Here is a 22,246-nt window from a genome sequence, read left to right as displayed (position 1 = left end):
TTTTAACAGGCTGTTGGGTTGTAATGGAATGGATCTTGTCACATGATTTTGATGTATCTGGCTTGAAATAGGGATCAAACTTTGTAGCATGTGTTGGGGGTCTCTATGGATTTTGCCTTGTGAATTACTATCTCCTCCCTTTTTCTTGGCAGAAAAAAATGGTTGTGTAACTACGCTTTTAAAGATACTATGTTACTGTCCCTATTCATTGTAATTGTTCCCCTATCGGATTATTTATTTATTTATTTATTATTTTTATTTAACTTATATACCGCCCAAACTTTTGTCTCTGGGCGGTTAACAATGACATACAAACAATTAAAACAAATATAAAAGGTTAAAACAGTTTAAAAATTTAAAACAGCATAAAATTTAAACCTACAAATTTAAAAAGCTGAAAAAGCTTGGATGAAGAGATGGGTCTTCAGATGTTTTTTTTAAATAGTCAGAGATGGGGAGGATCGTATCTCAGCAGGGAGTGCATTCCACAATCTCGGGGCAGCAATCAAGAAGGCCCGTCTCCAGACAAGCTGTCGGTAACTGGAGATGGACCTCCCCACCCACAATTGTTCCCATTAGTGTCCCCTACCCCCACATATCCATGATGTGGGTAAACACGGGGTTGGTCATGCATCCCCTGCCCTGCGACTTGTGCAATGAGAGTCCCTGTTCAGCACAGCACAGCATCTCTCCATGACCTTTCCCAGACAGCAGGCTTTCCTGCGAGTTCAAAGTTGCCCCCCAAAACCCAACGCAAACAGTGGATCCCCACCCCCGCCAATATAAATCAGGCTACACTCTAACGTGCAATGAAAAACCCAAGTTGTGTGTGAAGTGCTCCCCGGTAGCTTGCAGGACATTTGGGGTAAATTAGGCCAATATGTGAATGCACACCCTCCATTGCAGAGGAGATTGAATTAAAGTTTGGTGTGCAAAACTTCCACGGGCTTTTACTGGTATCTGTGAGTGAGTCCTTTTTGCACCGAAAATCATTTAAAAAAATATTTTGCTAAAATACACCACTTTGTGATTTTCCCCCTTGCTGTTGAAAAGCAGCATATAAATATTTTATTAATAATAATTTGCTGACATAATAGCTTGTCTTCCCCAAAGTTACTGTAGAATTTGAAATCCTAAGACTTTAGCTTTTAGTGAGACATCTACCTCTTTAGATATCAGATGGGCAGGCATAAATGGCCAAACAACTAACATTACCAAAATTCAGATTGTCTTAGCAGTCACAAGGCCCTGATTTGAAAGCAAATTTGCCATAAACCTGTAACCTTAGAGAAGCCCCTGCCAGTCTGTGTAGACAATACTGAGTTAAATGGACCAATTCAAACCATATAAGGCAGCTTCCTATGTAGGGATGTGCCCGAACCGGTTCGGAGGCCATGCTGGAGGCCTCCGAACCGGTCCAGATCCGAGCCGGTCTGGGGCTCGGCACGGAGGGGGGTTGTAGCTTTAAGGACGGGGGGGTAGTACTTCCCCCCCCCCGCCGCTCTTCCCCCTCCGGCGCTGTGGTTTTTTGTAAAGTTTCTGGGGTGGCAGCGTTCCCCGCTGCCGCCCCTGCCCCCGTCGTTAGCCTACCATTGCCAAAATACGTAACACGCATGCGCCCGCTCCGGCGCACGTGCGCACCCGCTGCCATTGCCGAAGTACAGTGGTCCCTCGACTTACGTATTTAATCCATTCCGAACGCACGTTTGGAGGTTGAAATTTTCGTAAGTCGAAGAGCGCACCACGGAAGTCTGGAAACACTCGTAAGTCGAGGAAACCGCATCTAAAAATTCGTAGGTCGAGTAAGCTGAATCTAAACCAGCAACTACTTCCGGTCTTTTTTGTCGCTTGTAACTCGAAAACATCGGATGTCGAGTAGTTCGTAGGTCGAGGGATTACTGTACGTCGACGTGTGACGTATGCGGAGCGCGCACGTGGCGGCGAGTGTGCACGTGCACCGGAGCGGGCGCATGCGTGTTACGTACTTCGGCAATGGCAGGCTAACGACGGGGGCAGGGGCGGCAGCGGGGAACGCTGCCGCCCCAGAAACTTTACAAAAAACCACAGCGCCGGAGGGGGAAGAGCGGCGGGGGGGGTTAAGTACTACCCCCCCACCTTTAAAGCTACAACCCCCCCCCCCCCCGTGCTAAACCGGACCGGTTTGGAGGCCATGCACATCCCTTTTCCTATGTTCCTATAAACATTTATTTGTTTTATCTGTCAGGTTGTAGAATTAATAGACGAAACATTTAACTCATTCCTGCCCTGGTTCAAAATACCCCAGACCAAATTGCAGGCAAAAACCTCAAACTGAGAGGTACAATTCATGATGTTTTTTCAGACAGCAGGTTTACCACAAGGCTTTACTGCAAGTTCAAGGCATAATCAGAGGTGCACCTAGATAATTTTGGAGCCTGGACCTAAAAGACATTGGAGCCCCCCCCCCCTTCCCCAGCAAATTAAAGCATTATCATGCTCGGATGGGTGACCACACCACCTGGGACAGACTAGAGGATTTGGGTGGACCCAGGGCCTATAAGGGCCTCTGGGCATAATGGATACTCTGACGCAAAAAGAGGATATGTTTACCTTGGACATAAATCAGGCCAGGTTCCAATACGGAGGGGAAAACCTAAATCTTGTGTTTAGTGCTGTCTGAAATATCGCATGAATTTTGGGGTAAATCGGGCCGGTATATGAACGCACACCTACCCTCCCAAAGTAAAATTGCGGTAAAGTCGTCATCTGAAAACACTCCAGGATGGCTTCTGGCTCCAGTTCTAAATGGTTTATAATTATTTTCATTCTGCTTTAACTATTATTACATTTTAGTTTATAGTTTTATTATTATAGTATTAACTTTTAGTACTTATTATACTAAGTAATTCTACAGAGAGGTTGTAGTTGTAAGTTGCTTGAAACATTTCTCTGTTTCCTTGGCTGGTCAAAGACCATAATAGAGACTACTAGCTGACCCCGCACAGAACATCTGTGCAAGAGTACACTCCCCCTACCTTCAGGCTCTCCCGCCCCCCCACACCTGCCCCAGTCTACTGTTCCCCTTCTGCCCCCCCAGTCCCTCCTGCCCTCCTCTGCCCCACCTCCTGCTTGCACATGTTGCCCCCTTTGGGCCCGCCACTGGTCGCAGCTGCAGCGGGGGCGGAGCTTGCCACATCCTCACGCATCCCCCTGGTCCATCTACAGGAATTAATATAGATATAAGATTCTATTCTATTCTATTCTATTCAGTTTTAAAGGATAGAGAGAAACTACTTTGAAATAATATTAATCAGGAACACTAATTTAGCTTCTTCTAACATTTCTACAAACCACAAAGTCCGAATGCAAAAAAAGAAAGAAAGAAAGAAAGAAAAGGCAAGGAGACAATTATTTCACACCTTCACCATCACCACCCCACTCATTGCCCCCTCACACGCAAACTCATATGACCTATTCTCCCCGCAGAACAAGACCTGTGTGCATGAGCACTAAAGGATCATGTGATTGTTAAGTGCAAGTGAAAGCTTCATAGATATACGAAAAGATGAGAGTAGCAATTGAATTATTTGGTGACTAAACTTACTCATTCCTTTTAATGCTATTTTAAACCTCTGGGGCAGAACTGACAGCAGCCCTTAGAAAGCAGTTATTATAGAATCGTAGTTGTGAGTGGGCAGCAGCATGTCCACTTAAGAATACTGCAACCTTGAGGACCGTGTGGTGTGTATGTGTGTGAGAGATTTATAATAATCCTGTAATGTAGGACTGTTAATATTGCAGGTTAAAAGGTGCTGAGCCTTGATTTGGATATGCAGCCCAAATCCTGCATACAAACCACTCCTCAAGTTGTACCAAGCATCAGTCTACTTAAATTGTTTGGCCAGCCCCTAATCCCACATGCACAGACTTGTGCTACGCTGACTTGCATGCAGACACGCAGTACTTTTAAATGTTTAAAAGCTCTGTTTGTTTTTTAAAATCATTTTTCATGCAAAATTGGACCCAAATTAGGCAAAAGCATGAACTCTTCTTTGCTGCTACCTTTGTTTCTGGGCAGACGAGCTGCCGCCGCCGCCATCCAATCACAACTACGCTAAAATCCTGGACTGCTCAATTCTTTATGGACAGGCTGTCTTCTCCACCTTGGGTAGGACCAAAAAAAGTTTGTTTAAGGTTAACCCGGAAACTTGAAACCGTACTTGGGTTTACCCTTTCTGGTCTATGTTATGGCTTTGTGTTGTTGTAGGAGTCCGGTGCTCTTTCTGTTTCCGGGAAAATGGCGGCGGCCTGGAGAACAGCCTTGGCGGCTCTTGCCCGAAGTCCTGTGAGGCGCGGGGTGTCCGTGCTCAGCCCTTCCAGGAACCAGAAGCGTGGGGTGGGCCTCCGGGTTGCAGCTGCCGCGCTGGTGGGAGGTGGCACGTCGGTGGGCTGTTACAGAAGATGGAGCCGGCAGAAGGGGACCGGCGGCGTCATGACAGTCGTCCTGGCTGCTCAGGTAGATGGCAAACGCGCTGCTGCATGTCAAGCAGCTCTGGAGGCATGACAGCAAAAGCGGGGTGTCTGTGTGTGCTGGAAAGACCTCACCTGTCCCTCGGCTTTTGAGGGGCAGTTCCAGGGTGGCGCAGCGGGGAAGCAGCTTGCCTAGGGAGCAAGAGGCTGCTAGTTCGAATCCCCGCCGGCGTCGGTGTGCTTCCCAGACTGTGCCTAGTAAATATATATTTGTAGTCCTCTATATCGGGCCTCAGCGATATAGGAAGCTGCTGGATGCTCACTTTAGTGACAAACAGTATTCCCTCTAATTTTTTCCATCTGTGTGCGAAATGAGTTTTGTTCTGGGTGGCAGTATCAAGGCAGTGTGCGTGCACATGCATTCAGAGCGGGACCTCCCTGATTCAACCTGAGCGGGATCTACAATTAACTGAGCGGACATCAAAAAATGTGTGTGCACACGCACATGCGCACGCCTTGGAGGGAACACTGGTGACAACGGCAAAGGCATCATCTCTTACTGCGCAGGAGGAAGGTAATGGTAAACCACTCCTGTATTCTACCAAAGTCACCTTAAGTGGCGCAGCGGGGAAATGCTTGACTACCAAGCAGAAGGTTGCCAGTTTGAATCCCTGCTGGTACTATACTGGGCAGCAGCAATATAGGCAGATGCTGAAAGGCCTCATCTCAGACTGCGCGGGAGGAGGCAACGGTAAACCCCTTCTGTATGCTGCCAAAGAAAATCACAGGACTCTGTGGGCGCCAGGAGTCAAAATTGACTTGACAGCACACTTTACACTTATTCTACCAAATAAAACCACATGGCTCTGTGGTCACCAGGAGTCTATGCTGACTAATTGGCACAATCTTGCCTTTTTTCTTCCCTTTTTAAAAGCCAGATGATTTACTATCCAGCAGAATAGCCCAGTTGCCTTGATCCAGTTTTGTTTCATGGTCCCAGGTCGCTTGAGGGAACCCTGGTTAGAGCTGCTTTTGGCAGCTTTTTGCTCTTCCTTCAAATCCTTGTAACACTCCTAAAGGGGGAGGGTTGTAGTCTTCTGGACTTCCCTGGCTTTTTGGAGAGGGGCGTTGGAGATATCCATTGCTGACACATGGAGCAGGTTGTACCGAAAAAGCAAAGGACAAAGTCTCTTTAATCTCAGTACTGCACTAGTCTGTAGCATGTGTAGCACTGGCAAGTTGAAAATGAGAAATGTGTAGGTATAAAGCATGCGAAGTAACTCTGACTCTGGATGATGTATGAAATAAATACATTAATGGCTTTTCAGTGCCAACACCTTTACTCAGGGCTGCCCCTAGGGGTGTGTGGTACTGGGGGCAAATCAGCATGTGCAGAACCTCATGGGGAGGTGGATTTGGGGCCCACATGGGACCAGCCGCCCGCCCACCCACCCATCTTCCAGCTGAAGGGAGAAAGCACATAGATGCAGGTGGTGATGGGGTGGGGGGGGAGAGATTACCCAGAGTTCCTCCCAGCCACATGCCTACTCTGTGCAAGCAGAAAGCGCATGCAGCTGCAAATGGTTGGAGGAGGAGTCTCCTCCCCCAGGTCCAGCCCAAGGGTCAGGGATGTCCCAAGCAAGGCCCGTCTGAGCGCCCCTCATCCACCCTGCCTGGACACCCTCTTAGCCACAACAGGAGGTGGTCCGGAGGGTGATGGGGAGCAAGCGCCGGACCTACTCACTCCTGTGCCTTTGGGATGCATGGAGTTGAAGGCAGCGGAGGTGAGGAGGGTGGGTGGACAAGCAGGTGGATGCTTGCCATCGCCAACTCATCCAGCCTTGCTGCCACTGCAAAGTGGTGGGTAGAGGCGGTGGTGAGGAGGGCAGGCACATGCTCCCGGCACCCATCCTCCTGCCCATTGCCTGCTGTGGCCAGGATGGTGAGTGGGTGGGCAGGCAAAGGTGGGGCAGAAGGGCAGCTACCCTAGGTCCCATGTGACCCAGACCCTTGTGAACTTTGCGCCCCGGGCCCCTTTCTGCCCCAAACCTCAGTGCGACTGCCACTCAGAGGAGGCGTGCAGGCTGGGCCAAGACTCATAGGAACTTTCAGCACCCTCCTCCAGTTGGAGAAAGGGGCCCAGAGTTCCTCTGAGACCTGGGCTAGGCCTGCACACACCTTCTCAGAGCGGCAGCTGCTTGGGGTAGCTACAGGTGGGAGGAGGAGAGAGTGTGCGTGCAGCCTGTGCCCGGGCTGCAGGGGGGTGGTTGGGGCAGGTGGGACAGTTGGTGTGCGAAGCCTGGGGAAGCACGGGACAGGGGGCAACTGCCCCGGTTGCCCCACCCAAAGGATGGGCCTGCCGCCACCTCTACCTGCAACTTTGGCGGCAAGGAGGGCAGGTGGGAGGGTGATGGAGACTATCCACCTGCTTGCCCACCCACCCTCCTTGCCCCTGCTGCCAACACATCCATCTGCTGCACATCCACCTGCTGCTCTCGCAGTGAGTGTTGGCGGCAGCTGCAAGAAGGACGGGCAAGCGGGAAAGTGTTCGCCATTGCCCAACCATCCTCCTCAATGACACCTCCCCCTCCCCTGCAAAGTGTCAGGTAGAGGCAACAGCGAGGAGGACAGGCGTGTGCTCTCCGTTGCCCACCTGGCACCCACCCTCTTGCCCACCACCTGTTGTGGCCAGGAGGGTGCTCAAGCGGGTGGGGGGGTTGCTCAGACGGACTTTGCCTGCGGCACTCGTGACCCTTGGGCTGGCCCTGGGGAGGAGGTTCCTCACTCAACCATCTGCAGCTGCATGTGCTTTCTCCCAAGTGGCTGCCACATGGAGGAACTCAGTACACTCCCGAGCACCATCATCTGCGTCTATGTGCTTTCTCCCTGCAGCTTGGAGGAGACATGCGAGTGGGAGGAGGCTGCCCCTACATGGGTCCCACATGCACTCTCCCTCCCAACTACTTCCCATGAGACCCTGCACATGCTCATTCGCCCTCAGCCTCGTGCCACCCTAGGGACAGGCCTGGGCGGTGGTGTGGAGGGCAGGCACATGCTCCCTGGTGTCCACCATGCACCCACCGTCCTGCCCACTGCCTGCTTTTGCCTAGGGGTGTGCACGGAACCGCCAACTGTGGTCCGGCACTGGGGTGGGGGGTACCTTTAAGAGCGGCGGGAGGGTTTACATACCCCTCCCGCCGCTTTCCTGCTCTGTTGCCGTAATGTTCAAGGTAATTGGGGCGGCAGGATACCTCCCTGCCGCCCCTTCCCCGACGTTGCTGGGAAAACCTCCCAGCAGTCCTTTGCGCGCGCGCGCGCGCACGTCACAGAGACGAACGCGCGCTTCACGTCTCTGTGACGTGTGCGCGCGCAAAGGACTGCTGGGAGTTTTCCAAGCAACATCGGGGAAGGGGCGGCAGGGAGGTATCCTGCCGCCCCAATTACTTTGAACATTACGGCAACAGAGCAGGAAAGCGGAGGGAGGGGTAAGTAAACCCTCCCGCCGCTCTTAAAGGTACCTCCCACGCCGAACCAAACCACCCAGGTCCGGACCGGTCCAGAGGCCTTTTCAATGGCCTCCGGACTGGTCCAGGCCCATCCCTACTTTCGCCAAGAGAGAGGGCAGGCAGGCAAGCAAGGGGCAGGAGAAAGGGGTGGAGGGTGATTATCCTGGGTCCCATGAATGTGACCCAGACTGTCACCACCTCTGTGAGCTTTGCGCCCATAGTGGGCACTTATCTTTCTTTAATGGGTGGTCCAGCCCTGAAAATGCTGGAAATTCTGAGTATAGTAACTGGATACCTTCTTAGAGCTGTCCTAGGGGTACACAGGACTGGGGGTGAATCAGCATGTGCAGGGTCTCATGGGGAGGTGATTGTGGGGGAGGGAGTGCATGCAGCTGCAGATGGTCAGGGGCAGGAGACTCCTTTCTAGGGCCAGTCCAAGGGACTGGGGCAGTGGGCACCACCGACAGAGCCCATCTGGAAGTGCCCTGCCCACCCCCCTTGCCTGCCCGGGCACTCTCCTGGCCACAACAGGAAGTGGGCAGGAACATGCCAGGCGCATGATGGGGGACGTATACCTGCCCTCCTCACTGCCTCCCCTCCCAGCCACTTTGCAGCAGAAGTGGAGGCAGCTGTGAGGAGGGTGGTTGGGAAAAGGGGAACACTTGCCCACTCGCCTACTGACCTGCCATCCTTGCCGCTGCTGCCTTCACTCACCACGAAAGTGAGGAGGGTGGCCAGGCGTGCAGGTGGATGCTCCCCATCTCCCACCTGCCCTCTTTGCCACTGTTGCAAAATGGTGGGTAGAGGTGGCGAGGAGAGCAGGCGCCAGTTAGGGCACCCGTTTGGCACCCACCCTCCTGTCCAGTGCTGGCTGTGGCCAGGAGGGAGAGCAGGCAGGCAAGCAGGGGCGGGGGGAGGAGAGGGGAAGCAGCCCTGGGACCCATGTGACCCAGGCTGTCACCACCCCTGCGAGCTTTACGCTCCGAGTGGGTGCATAGTTCACTTTAATGGGTGGGCCAACACTGGAAATGTCTTCAGACCACAGCAGCTGGATACTAGCACAGGGCTGTCCCTGGGGGGCATGGGTCTGGGGCTGAATCAGCATATGCATGGCCTTGTGGGGAGGTGGATGTTGGGGAGAGTGCACATGTAGCTGCAGATGGTATGTAGCATCAGGCTCTTCCCCAGGGCTGGCCCAAGGATCTGGGGCACCCAAAGCAAAGCCCATCTGGGCACCCCTTCCTGCCCCCCTTGTGTGCCACCCAAGCAGTGGTGGCCTCCTGGCTGCAGGAGGTGGGGTGCCAGGGAGGGAGTGCCTGCCTTCCTTGTCACCACTCTCTCTACAGGTAGCCTGGTCCCAAGAGTTCCTCTGAGTCTTGGCCTGGCCTCACACACCGTCCCCCCATTGAGCAGCAGCTGCTTCAGGGACAGAGTCCTGGGGGATCTTCCAGGGCCTGCACTTGCACTCTCCTAGCTGCCCAACCAACCCCTACAGCCCAGCACCCAGCAGCAGCAGTGCAGCTGCCGTTCAGAGGATACGTGCGGGCCCAGACTCAGCTGAACTTTCAGCATCCTCCTCCAGGAGGAGAGAGTGCCCTGAGTTCCTCCGAGTCCTGTGCCCAGCTCTCACATGCCGCTTATGAATGGCAGCTGTTCAGGGGACAGGGTCAAGTTAGAAAGCATGGGCAGCTACTGGTGGGGGGATGAGCCCATGTAGCCTGTGTGGCACTTGCCAGCCGCACTCCTCCTCCAGGAAGCAGATACACTGCTGCTGCTAGGCTGCCGGGGGGGGAGGGGTGGCAGGCAGGAGAGCATGCATGTGGGGCCTGGGGAAGCACGGGGCTAGGGGCGACCAATCTGGTTGCCCCACCCAAAGGATAGGCCTGCTAACGTGCTAAAAAGACAGAGATCTGTTGTGTAGCATGTCTGTGTTTGGAACAGACTGGCACTTCCTAGTGCTTATAAAAGGAAGTGGGTGTGTGGCAATGGCGGCTGGTGGTTCCTGGGACTGGGGGATGCTAAGCAGGGCAAGTGATGAGTGGAGCCACAAGTAGTGAGAAGTGGAGCCAATTGTGGGCAGCTGCTGAGGTGGAGCCAGGTCTGGACGCGTGCCTTAGTAATAACTAGTAAAGTATAGATTTGTAGCTAATCAGTGGGATCAAAATGCGCACACACACACACACACACACACACACACACGCAAGCACACAAATCTCAATTGCTCATCAGTAGAGATACAGAGAAATGTGGAAAACATCAGTTACTTTATAGTGCTTAACAGGACTGCAGTAGTGTGTAGATTCATATCTAACATGACAGGATCAAAACACAAGCGTGTAGACACACACACACACACACACACACACACACAACAGCCAAGAGCAAGATGGTGGAAAGATGGAACTCGAGCCTTGATTCAAAACTCATCTCAGCCATTATTTGACTAGAAAACAACTATTTCTTGGTTTTCACATATGTGCACTCCCACAAACTCATTTGCAGTATGGAGATAATATTGACTCTTGCAGGATTCCTGTAAGGATTACAGAGATAAAGTATGTGAAGCGTTTTGTGATAGAAAGCAGGACTTGTCCCCTTAGCTAAGCAGGGTCCACCCTGGCTGCGTATGAATGGGAGACTAGAAGTGTGAGCATTGTAAGATATTCCCCTCAGGGGATGGATCCACTCTGGGAAGAGCAGAAGGTTTCAAGTTCCCTCCCTGGCTTCTCCAAAATAGGGCTGAGAGAGATTCCTGCCTGCAACCTTGGAGAAGCTACTGCCAGTCTGTGTAGACAATACTGAGCTAGATGGACCAAGGGTCTGACTCGGTATATGGCAGGTTCCTATGATACTGTGAACCCTTTAAATGTCCTACTCACTAATCATTTGTGCTACCCACCTCCAGAAATAAATTTCTAATAAATGTATTACTATTTAATACGATGTAATATAATAATGTTCAATTTCTAATAATTCAGTGTACTGACTTTCATTATTCTTCACAGTTTTAAAAATAGTATTATGAAACTCATTAAATCAAATGATTAATCATTTGTGATCCTCTTTTTCTCCCCCCTCCCCCAACATAAAAACAGCCCTGCTAGATCAGGCCCAAGGCCCATCCAATCCAGCATCTTGTTTTGCATAGTGGCCCACCTGGTGCCTCTGACAAGCTCACAGGCAAGAGGTGAGGACATGCCATCTCTCTTGTTGTTGCTCCCCTACAACTGGTATTTAGAGGAATCTTGCCTCGGAGGCTGGAGGTGGCCTATAGCCAACAGACTAGTAGCCATTGGTAGACCTGCCCTCCGTGAATTTCTCCAAGACCCTTTTAAAGCCACCCAAGCTAGTAGTCATCACCACATCCCATGGCAGGGAATCCCATAGATTAATTATGTGCTGTGTGAAAAAGTATTTCCTTTTGTTGGTTCTAAAATTCTAGGCCTTCAGTTACATGGGATGACCCCTGGTTCTAATACAACACTAGAGGGTGAAAAAAATTCTCTGTCCACTCTCTCTACTCTATGCATAATTGTATATACCTCTATCACATCTCCCTGTAGTTACCTCTTTTCCAAACTAAAAAGCCCCAGATGATGTAGCCTTGCCTCATAAGGAAGGTGTTCCAGACCCACAATCATCTTGGTTGCCCTCTTCTGCACCTTTTGCAGTTCTACATTGTTCTCCTTAAGATACAGTGACCAGAACTGTACACAGTACTCCAAATGTGGCTGCAAAATAGATTTGTATAAGGGCATTATAATATTAGCATTTTTATTTTCAGTCCCCTTCCTAATGATCCTTAGTATGGAATTTGCCTTTTTCACAGCTGCTGCACAAGCAGCTGTGAAACTTTCAATGAGCTGTATGCCACGACCCCAAGATCTCTCTCCTGGTCAGTCACTGACAGCTCAGACCCCATCAGTGGATATGAGAAGTTGGGGTTTTTTGTCCCAATATGCATATATTGAACGGCATTTGCCACTTTTTCGCCCACTCACCCAGTTTGGAGAGATCCTTTTGGAGCTCACAACCTTCACTATCCTAAATAGTTTAGTGTCATCTGAAAATTTTGATGGTTATCCCAACAACCTTTGCTGGCTATCCTAACTTCTAGGTTATTTATGAACAAGTTAAAGAGCACTGGTGTCAGTACAAGTCCTTGGGGGACCCCACTTCTTACTTCCCTCCATTGTGAAAACTGCCCATTTATACCTCCCCTCTGTTTCTTGTCCTTCAACCTTCAATCCACACGTGAACCTGTCCCCTTATCCCATGACTGCTAAGTTTACGCAAGAGCCTTTGGTGATGAACTTTGTCAAAAGCTTTTTAGAAGTTCAAGTATAGTATGTCAACCAGATCACCTTTTAAGGTCCAACCACCTCCCTGGCAGGCTTTCTGCTTCTGATATATTTAAAGAAGCTTTTGTTATTCCCCTTGACACTTTTAGCTATATGCTCCTCGAAACTGTCTTTTTGCATCCCTTATTGTCTCCTTGCATTTCCTTTGCCAGAATTTATATTCCTATTTGCTCTTCTCATTTGGGTAGGACTTTAATTTTCTGAAGGAAGTCTTCTTCCCTTTCATAGCTTCCCTGACACTACTTGCTAGCCATGCTGGCGTCCTCCTGAACCCGGTGGTACCTTTCCTTATTGGTAAACATTCAAACTGAGCTTCTATTATTATGGTTGTAAATAAGTTCCATGCTTTCTGGAGTGATTTTACCCTCCTGACTTGCGCTTCCAGCTTCTTTTTTTACCAATCGCCTCATTTTTGAAAAGTTTCCTCTTCTGAAGTCCAGTGCATCTCTGTTGGACTTCATTGGCAGTGCTCCACTGGTCTGCATCTTTCCTCTTCTAGAGTTTAGGATACAGTATTCACCAACCTTCTGCAATGCTCAAATAATCCCTTTTCTTCAGTACGGATTCCGCGTAGCAATTAGCGCAGTCCTTTTCCGGTGTTGTTGAATGCCAGACATAGTGATACTTCATACTTGTTTATCTTTAGCACTGTATTTCCAATATCGGAGTCACAGTAATGTACTGCAGAAGATTTTGAGATGGGACACTTCTGTCAAGCATATGTTGGCTTTGACTTAATGCTTATTTTTAAACAGCTTGCCGTCCTCTGCATTAATATGCCTCTAATGACATGGCCTTCTCATTAACCAACTTGGGACTGGAATGTCTTGTCTTCACACAGGTTTACTTTTATGATTCTAAGCCTTAAGCTCAGCCAGTTCTTCTGTTCTGTGATTTGTTTTTGCATTTAACGTTCCTTCTAAATTCTGTGTATTAACTCAGACTTCTAAATCAAACTAATCTTTTATCATTTCTTCAGATATATTCTTTGGACACGAAAAGCTTACAGTATTCCAAGTTGCTTAGAGGCTTAAAAAAGCAAAGCTGCTGCCTAGATGGGCTTATAGATCAGACAAATGCTCTAAGGAGTGCAAAACACTTTGGGCCTTGAAGCTGTTGCAGACGTGATTGATAATCTAACTATGCTGTTAATGGTGGGTGATTATGAGCAGACTGTGTACCTGCAGTAGTCTTGGCTGAGGGAAAGTGTGCTTCACAAATGGCATCGAAGGAACGGAATGGTCTAAGTTGCAAGATCCCAAGCTGCTCCTGGATGTCATTATAATAGAGAGGGGTGACCAAAGGCCAGTTCAGACATAACTGGCCCTATCCACACCAGTACAGAACCTCCAGTGACTGTTTCTGGTGTCTATCTTATGTTTCTTTTTAGATTGTGAGCCCTTTGGGGAAAGGGAGCCATCTTCTTTATATATTATTTGTCTGTGTAAACCGCCCTGAGCCATTTTTGGAAGGGTGGTATAGAAATCGTATTATTATTATTATTATTTATTTATTAATGCCAAACCACAGTTAAAAGTACCTGAGGCAGGCATTTCTCACTGTCCAAATGCGGGATTACTTCCCAACTGCTGTTCTGTTGGTGCCTCAAAACCTTGATTTGAACCCTTGGTTTAAAGATGGTCAGGTTGCTGAAACCACAGGTCTGGTAGCCCCATTTGTCATTCAAATTCAGTGCCCACTGTAACCTGGGGTTTGTTTGGAAGCTCCTCCCACAACCATAGAGAAGGAGGCTCAGACCAGCTCCAAAAGACATTGGCTCTAGGTATCTTTTATTGGCTGTTAACTTCCACCTTCTGCTGCCTAGCAACCCATCACCAGGCATGCTGCATTCCTAGGTTTTCCTCATTTAAAGGCACAGAACCAAAACTGGGCATAAAAGCACAGGGGAAAGGGAAAGTCTTAAGAACCATGCCTCCTCTTGCTTCCTTGGCACCTTATCCAAAAACCACCTTTTGTCTACACATTGGGTATGCGTTGAATGAAATCGGCCACCATGCGAAGCAGCACTACCCCTCTTGCACATGGGGCACCTAAAAGCTAAGAAACCGGGGGCCCCGCCAAATAAAACAATATTAAAACACCACACTGGACACACAGTGCAAAAGGGCAAAGCCCCACCACCACTCCAGTCAGACTGTCATGTGATTACACCAAAGGGCATGAAGCTTTCTTCATATTTTTCTGGTTTCTGTTTTTTAACCGCTATATTGGGGGGTGGTTGGGCAGGTTTTGAACACAGTTTCCAGCTCCATACCGGGGGGGGGGCAGTTTCAGCTTTGTAGCAGAGCCATGTGATGGATGGGTTTGGAGGGAATAAAAGGGTATCGCTTGTTGGCTTTTTGGCTAAGATCAAGTGGGAGGAAAGGGTTAGTTTGTCTTTGCCCTTCTGAAGAAGTCTGCCAGATGACAAGAAAGATATGGTGAATGCAAGCGCAATGTGCATGCCCCAAATTCACACAACAGCCAATGACTGCTGGGTGACTGATGCACTGATGCCATTCTCACTCCAGCAGTGCAAGCAGTGTTGCAAATGGTGGGATTGAGCTTGGGAGGATTAGGAAGAGGGAGGGACGTCTCTAGCCAGCAGGTGGAGGTAACAAAACCTGAGTTACTGGATCCAGTGTGGCATGATTCTTAGCTTCAGTGCTTAACCAAAGGTAACGCCTAACTGCGGTTTGGCATTATGTTCAAATTGGCCTCAAGTCTCTGTGGCATTCTGATATTATTTATTTACTAGTATTTTTAAGCCCGTTATGATAACGGGCGCTAGCTTTCTCTCCCGGCTTTAAGTGTTGTTCTTCCCCCCCCCCACCTTTCTGTTTGTCTCTCTCTCTCTCGACGGTTTTTCTTTTTCTTTTCTTTTTCATTTTCCCCTCCTCCCTCTGTCCTCCCGCCGCCCGCTCACCCGCCCTCCCAGCTTTCCAAAATCCCCTTCCCCGCTCCTCCCCCCAATTGATTAAGGGCCAAAATGGCCCATGAGAAGGCCGTTGCCCCCGCCTATTGCCCACCCACCCACCCAGCTGCCGGAGCCCACCTTACCCAGCCGATTGCGTCCTTAGCGTCCATTGCAACAGTATGGGCAGCAGCTTAGCACAGAGAGGAGCTCTGTTCGTGAGCTCCTCACTTCCACTTTGCGAATTATGTTTTTTCTTCGCCCGACTGCCGCGGGCTGGAGCGGGTAAGGTGGGCTCCGGCAGCTAGGTGGGCGGGTGGGCAATAGGCGGGGGCAACGGCCTTCTCATGGGCCATTTTGGCCCTTAATCAATTGGGGGGAGGAGCGGGGAAGGGGATTTTGGAAAGCTGGGAGGGCGGGTGAGCGGGCGGCGGGAGGACAGGCTTCCCCTGCCGCCTCTTCCCCCTTCAATCACCGGCCGGGCGGTCTCTGGAGGCGCCGCTGCCATCCTCTGCGGCCGGGCCGGGCCCTTCGCAGTCGGCTCTGTGCCGCCGGCCTCCGTTGGCCTCCGCTCCATCCCCCGTCTCCCCGGCTTGGTCGCCGTCTCTTTTGGCCGAGCGGGCCGGGCGGTCTCTGGATGCGCGGCTGCCATCCTCCGCGGCCGGGCCGGGCCCTTCGCGGTCGGCTCTGTGCTGCCGGCCTCCGTTGGCCTCCGCTCCGTCCCCCGTCTCCCCGGCTTGGTCGCCTCGGCCAGTTTCCCCCGCCACCGCTTCTCTGGCTTCTTCAGGGCGGCTGCTTGTGGCCAGCCAACATGGCCGCCGGGTGCTGGCGGTTGTGCCTCCCTCGGACTGTTCTGAGCATGCGCTCCGCGCATGCTCAGAAGGTCCGAGGGAGGCACGGACACATGCTTGGTTGTCCACGGACGGACACCAAGCCTTTTATTATAGAGGATTCATTTATTCAATTTCTATACCGCCCCTCCAAAAATGGCTCAGGGTGGTTTACAATTTAAAACAAAACAATTAAAATCAATTAACAGTTAAAAACGGAGACTATAAAACACCATAAAAGAATTAACAGTTAAAACATTCAAAACAATTTGAATGCCTGTTGCATTTGAATGGAAAACCATGTGTGCACATTGTAAGATATTCCCTTTAGGGGATGGGGCTGCTTTGGGAAGAGCATCTGCATACTTGCATGCAGAAAGTTCCAAGTTCCTTCCCTGGCATCTGCAAGATAGGGCTGAGAGAGATTCCTGTCTGCAACTTTGGAGAAGCCATTGCAGTCTGTGTAGACAAAACTGAGCTAGATGGACCAATGGTCTGACTCAGTATTTGGCAGCTACCTATATTCCTATGCATACCCTGCCCTATCAAAAGGCAGGCAACAGCAATTCTGTCTGAATACATGGCAATTTCCTTGCTCCAAACAGTTCATAATGTAAGTTACATCGTGCCTTAAGAATAAAATAAGGAGCATGGTATAGATGTTGTGTTCTTACAGCATTACACTGTTCACTGGCTTTTACAGAATCTTTGTTGCAGAAAGTAGGAGACGGTGTTTGTGAGCATCACTACCTACACTCTCCACTTGTCTCTTCAATGTTATATATTTATTACACATTGAAGACCTGGTTAGTAAACAGCATAGCATCTTCAGGTTATTGCCTGTAACTCAATTTCTCTCATTAGTAGCACATTTGTCTATCATAAAAGTTATTCCTGGAACTATTTTCATCAAAACTTCTTTAATACAATAGTAAAACATTTACAGTCCCAAATGATTTCTTTTCTGTGTATAATACAGCTGAGAGCAAAGTCCAGCTTCACAATGTCGAGAAGTGGAGGACATGGTTGATCCTCCACATATGCTCAAGATCTCTGTTCTGCCAGAAACTTCTCCCAGATGACTCGCTTGAGTGCTGGTAAAGTCCAGATTTCCCATTTTACTCGCTTTCTTGATATTAAAAAACAATTAGTGAGCAGTGTTCCCTGTAAGAAGGATTTGCATATGTTGGTGACTACAGTTCCCATAATCCCTAGCTGCAATGGCCTTTGGATAATGGCAACTTTAGTCACCAACTACTGGGAATCCTTCTTACAGAGAACATTATTAGTGAGCCTCTTCAAGCTGGCTGGCAGGCAGCTATTGCTGAAAACAAATGAAAAATTCCTAGTAGTGTGCAAATTGCATAATAGGGATTAGGGAGTATAAAATGTACTTACTGATGCTGCTATTGTCTTCTTAAGCAGCTTGCAAGCGATAGTTGTTGTTTCTCTCTCTTAATCTGTACTATAGAAAAGCAATGCAAATGTGATCTGTGTTCCAATAGTCCCTCAGCACTGATGTCAACATGGCTTGTCTTAGTTTACCACTTACTTGACCTAAAGGCAACTGGATGTTTTCTGAAACGGTTTTTCATTGTATGTTAAAATCAAGTTAGGCAAGCTCCCAAGTGTTGCTTTTAATTCTGTATCAAAATGTGTTAAGGATGTTCTCCAAGTATCAGATATCCACCAAGCAGTTTAAATAAATAACTGGGGTATTAAATATATCGTGTGCGTCATACCCTGCATTAGTGACATACGGACATTGTCATGCTGAGTGACCAAAACGGTCAATAATATAGCAAGTATGGAATCTGTAAGGCCATAATGTTATGTTTAAATTTAGAAATGAGTTTTACTTAGCGGTGTACATTGGCTTTACAACTTAGTATCACTTACAGCTTTTTGAATACGAGATATAAATATACTGAAGCTTTTACTTTAATGTTATAGTTCTGCATTCCTACTTTTTTTACTCTTTCACACCGATTTCTAGAAAATGTTCAGCGCAATATTGTATACTGTAGCTTAAGTATTCTAGTGTAGTTTGTCACTCTAAGGATTTTTCAGTTATAATCTGAGGTTAAAGTGAAAGGCTAGTGATTTTTGCACATAATTTTGACCGATGTGGATGTGTATAGTGTAAATAAATCTATTTACATGACAAAGAATCAGTAGTGTTTGTCTCTCTTGCTATAAAAGAACAAGTATATTGATTATTACTAAACTGATCTACTGAGCTACTGAATTATTGTACTGAACTACTGAATCATGGGCTTCCTCACAGCCGGCTTTGACTTCATGTTGGTTGATTACTGTGCCTCCCCAAATTTGACTTTGGAGACAATATTTTGCAACTCTGTCTCTGAAATATGTTGTAAGCTGCCACGAATGAAGAATGGCAGTATATAAATCTCATAAATAATGCTGTTGAATAAGGGTCAAATTATTTGGCTGCCAAAGTGCAATATTATTAAGACTTTTTAAAAAGTCTTTAAAGACGCATCTGTTCACCCAAGCTTTAAACGGATACTGTTTTGATTGTTTTTAATGTTGTTTTAGAATATTGTTTTAAAATTTTTTAATTGTTGTGTTTTAAATTTCTTGTTTTTGTTTTTAACTAATGTTTTACTTTTGTTTTTATCTTGTAAACCACCCAGAGATGTAAGTTTTGGGCAGTATAAAAATATGTTAAATAAATAAATATCTGAAAATATTCTGTAATGGCGCAGCAACGGAGAAGGTAAAATTCTCTGCCATGCTCCTCTTTTGTCTAGTCTTGGGGGGGTGTGTGTGTTTTTAGTACAATCTGGCCTTCCAGCCAAGTTTTGCATGAATATCTTGTGAAGTGTGATATTTAAACACTCTGGCAAAATATTTATCTAACCTGTTTTTATCAGTGTTCCTTCATATGAAACTGCATGGCCTGTCCAAGTCTTATAACTTAAAAAACAAACAAAAACAAAAAACGCTTTGGTGTGTCTGATGGACATCTTTTCACCTTCTGTTTGTTTGATACTTCCGTGTTTTAGCACCTATATCCAATTTCCCTGCTTATACCACTTTTTCTTAGTATTTGAAAACTTTCTTCATACTGCTTGCACTTATTTTGCTTAAGCATACTTTCATTCACTGTTTTCATTGATCTTACCAGAACCTTTGCCTTTTAATATTCTAATCCGAACACTCCCTAGTTTTCATGTTGAACTTGGGGCCCAGAGCAGCATCTTTACATATGATGTGAGACAGTACGGGTATGTACATGTACAGCCTTCTCCTGGCTAGAGCAACCCAGCCTGGGTTAGGCTGTACATGTGAAGCACCAGGAGCAAGGTAGCTCCCAGCACCACCCCTACATCAAGCCCCATTTTTAAAGCAAGTAGTTAACCGAGATTAAGTGAACCCATGGTTTGCTTAACCTCGACCAGCAATCTGGGCAGTCACTGCTGGGTTAAACGGCTCCCCCAGCCCCCCAGCCCACTGCCAGTAAGGCAAGATTAAAACCTGGGTAGAAATGATTGTGTGGAAGCAAGGTAGGAGGAAAAGCTACCCAGGTTTTCCTCTTACCTTGCTTCCACAGAACCGAAAATTGGGAGCACCCACAGGTCCCAAATCTGGGTAGAACACAGTTTTACTGTTTTGTTGCTTTTGTTGATTATTGTTAGCTGCTTTGGGCTTATATTTATGAGGTTAAGCTGGATACACGATAAATTGTGATTCATAATAGTTCTATATAATCTTCAGCAGTGATGATTTTTAAATTGGGGAGGAGAGCTGCTCTTGCAGTAGCGAGTATGAATTGTTCCCTTCGCTAAGCAAGGTCTGCCCTGGTTTGCATTTGTGTGCGTTATCTACTGGCAGATATTTTCCTTGGGGATGAGGCCATAGCTCAGGGACAGAGTATTAGGGATGTGCCAAAACCTGATTCGGGCATCCGAATTGCAGGCACATCCCTTTAAAAGCGAGTGCTTATACAACCCTTTAAAGTGGAGGAGAGCTGTTTCTTACTTGTTCCACCTCTGATGGCCACCATTGCCGTAATTTTGGCACTCTCCCCAGCTATGCCCATGTTTGACAAGGATATCTCAAAGCTACCCCTGCATGATGCCAGCATGCACATGGCCTCTGTGCATGCACGGCAGCCATTTGCCTAGTAAGCAACACTAGTTCACACAATGGAAAAAACTGATGTATCAGTGGAAGGTTAGTTTGAATATCAACCCTTTTCTTTACAGTTTAACCTCTACATGAAACCTCTGGAAAGATCATCAGGAATTTGGTGCAGGGTATTGTTAGTATGCTGATGATGCTCAAATCTTTTTGTCCATGGCACCATCATCAGGAGAAGGCATAACCTTCTTATAACAAGCTGAGGCTGAATCCAGATAAGACGGAGGTACTTATTGTGTGGGGTCGGAACTCAGGAGATGATTTTGATCTGCCAGTTCTGGATGGGGTCACACTTCCCCAGAAGGAACAAGTATGCTGTCTGGGGGTGCTTCTGGGCACAAAACCTATCCTGGTGTCCCAGGTTGAGGCAGTGGCCAGACGTGCCTTTTTATCAGCTTCAGCTGATATGCCAGCTGCGTCCATTTCTTGAAATAAATTTATTTTTTGATTTGATTTGATTTGATTTATATACCGCCCTTCCAAAATAGCTCAGGGCGGTTTACAGTTAAAACAAACCACTAAAACAGTAAAGAGCTAAAACAAATTAAAAACAATATAACAACTAACAATTTAAAAACATTTTAAAACAACAATTAAACCACTACAGTAATTTTAAAAACCCAAAATCAGGTTTTAAATTTTAAAATAAACCAGATTTTAAAACCCCCAAAATTTAGGATGCTGAGTGAGCTCGGGTGAAGAGATGGGTTTTCAGGTGTTTTTTGAAAATTGCCAGAGATGGGGAGGATCGTATCTCAGCAGGGAGCGCATTTCACAATCTCGGGGCAGCAACCGAGAAGGCCCGTCTCTGTGTAGCCACCAAAAGAGTTGGCGGTAACTGGCCACGGATCTCCTCAGAAGACCTCAGTGGGCGGTGGGGCTTGTAATGAAGAAGACGCTCTCTTAGATACCCAGGGCCTAAGCCGTTTAGGGCTTTGTAAGTTATAACTAGCACTAAATGACCTCAGAACAGTAGTACATCTGCTGGTCACCTCCAGACTTGACTACTGCAATGCGCTGTATGTGGGACTGCCTTTGTACGTAGTCCGGAAACTACAGTTGGTACAGAATGCAGCAGCCAGGTTGGTCTCTGGGTCATCTCGGAGAGACCATATCATTCCTATCTTAAAAGATCTACAATAGTTGCTGCTAAGGTTCTGGGCAAAATACAAGGTTTTGGTTATAACCTATAAAGCCCTAAAAAACTTGGGCCCTGGGTATTTAAGAGAACACATTCTTCGTTGTGAACCACACTTCCCATTGAGATCATCTGGAGAGGTTCGTCTGCAGTTTCCACCGGCTCATGTGGTGGCTACTCAAGTATGAGCCTTCTCCACTGCTGCCCCGAGGTTTTGGAACACGCTTCCTTTTTTCAATTATTATTAGAATATTTTTATTTAGAGAATAAGAAAAAACTTGATTACATCTTGTGAGCTTCCAACTTACAAAGGCTATATATAAAATATTACAGATAGCCATCCAAAAAGGAAAAACAAAAAATCCCTCTCCCACCCTATCGCAAAACTCTACCCTGTTACCTAGTTAAAGAAAAGTATGAAGTTATGAATAATACAAATCAAATAGCATTATTAATAAAAGCCAAGTTTCAAATTTCGGTAATAACCCTGCTGATTATGTAAAGCTTGTAAAAAATTCATAGATAATGCAATTAACCCATCTAAGCTAAATCTCAGGCAAGCTATAATCCTGGCCATCAAAGCACACTCCCATAGTTTTTTGTATTCAAAATTTGCTGAACGTAAACTACCTGATTACCAATTATTGCCATCTATTTTTATTGTACTATTAAACTATATTAACAGGGGCATAACTATAATAGGGCAAGGGGAGACAGTTGTCTGGGGGCCCACTGCCTTGGGGCCCCCCCCAGAGGCAAGTCACGTGACTGACTCCCCCAGCCACGTACCCGCCCAGGTTTCCTTCAGTTGTATTCCTCCTCCAAAGTTGATGTGAGTGTTAAGACCTGGAGCTAATTTAAGCTAATTCCCTAATTTA

The 22,246-nt window shown here is 47.6% G+C and overlaps 1 protein-coding gene across 1 annotated transcript in view; it reads left to right on the top strand.

Moving 5' to 3' along the window:
• Positions 1 to 4,101: 4,101 nt before the first annotated feature.
• The window catches only part of MICU2 (mitochondrial calcium uptake 2), a 127,823-nt gene continuing 109,678 nt past the window's right edge, over positions 4,102 to 22,246 (top strand). Inside the window, exons 1-2 of the mRNA XM_053309540.1 lie at positions 4,102 to 4,147; positions 4,247 to 4,495. Of these exons, the coding sequence (XP_053165515.1) occupies positions 4,121 to 4,147; positions 4,247 to 4,495 (276 nt within the window). The 5' untranslated portion in view covers positions 4,102 to 4,120. The remainder of the gene's footprint in view (positions 4,148 to 4,246; positions 4,496 to 22,246) is intronic.

This window comes from Hemicordylus capensis, chromosome 3, assembly GCF_027244095.1.
Source record: "Hemicordylus capensis ecotype Gifberg chromosome 3, rHemCap1.1.pri, whole genome shotgun sequence".
In the NCBI taxonomy this organism is placed as follows: domain Eukaryota; kingdom Metazoa; phylum Chordata; class Lepidosauria; order Squamata; family Cordylidae; genus Hemicordylus; species Hemicordylus capensis.
The sequence above is the reverse complement of the archived record's forward strand: the minus strand, read 5'-3'. Positions and strand labels throughout refer to the sequence as shown.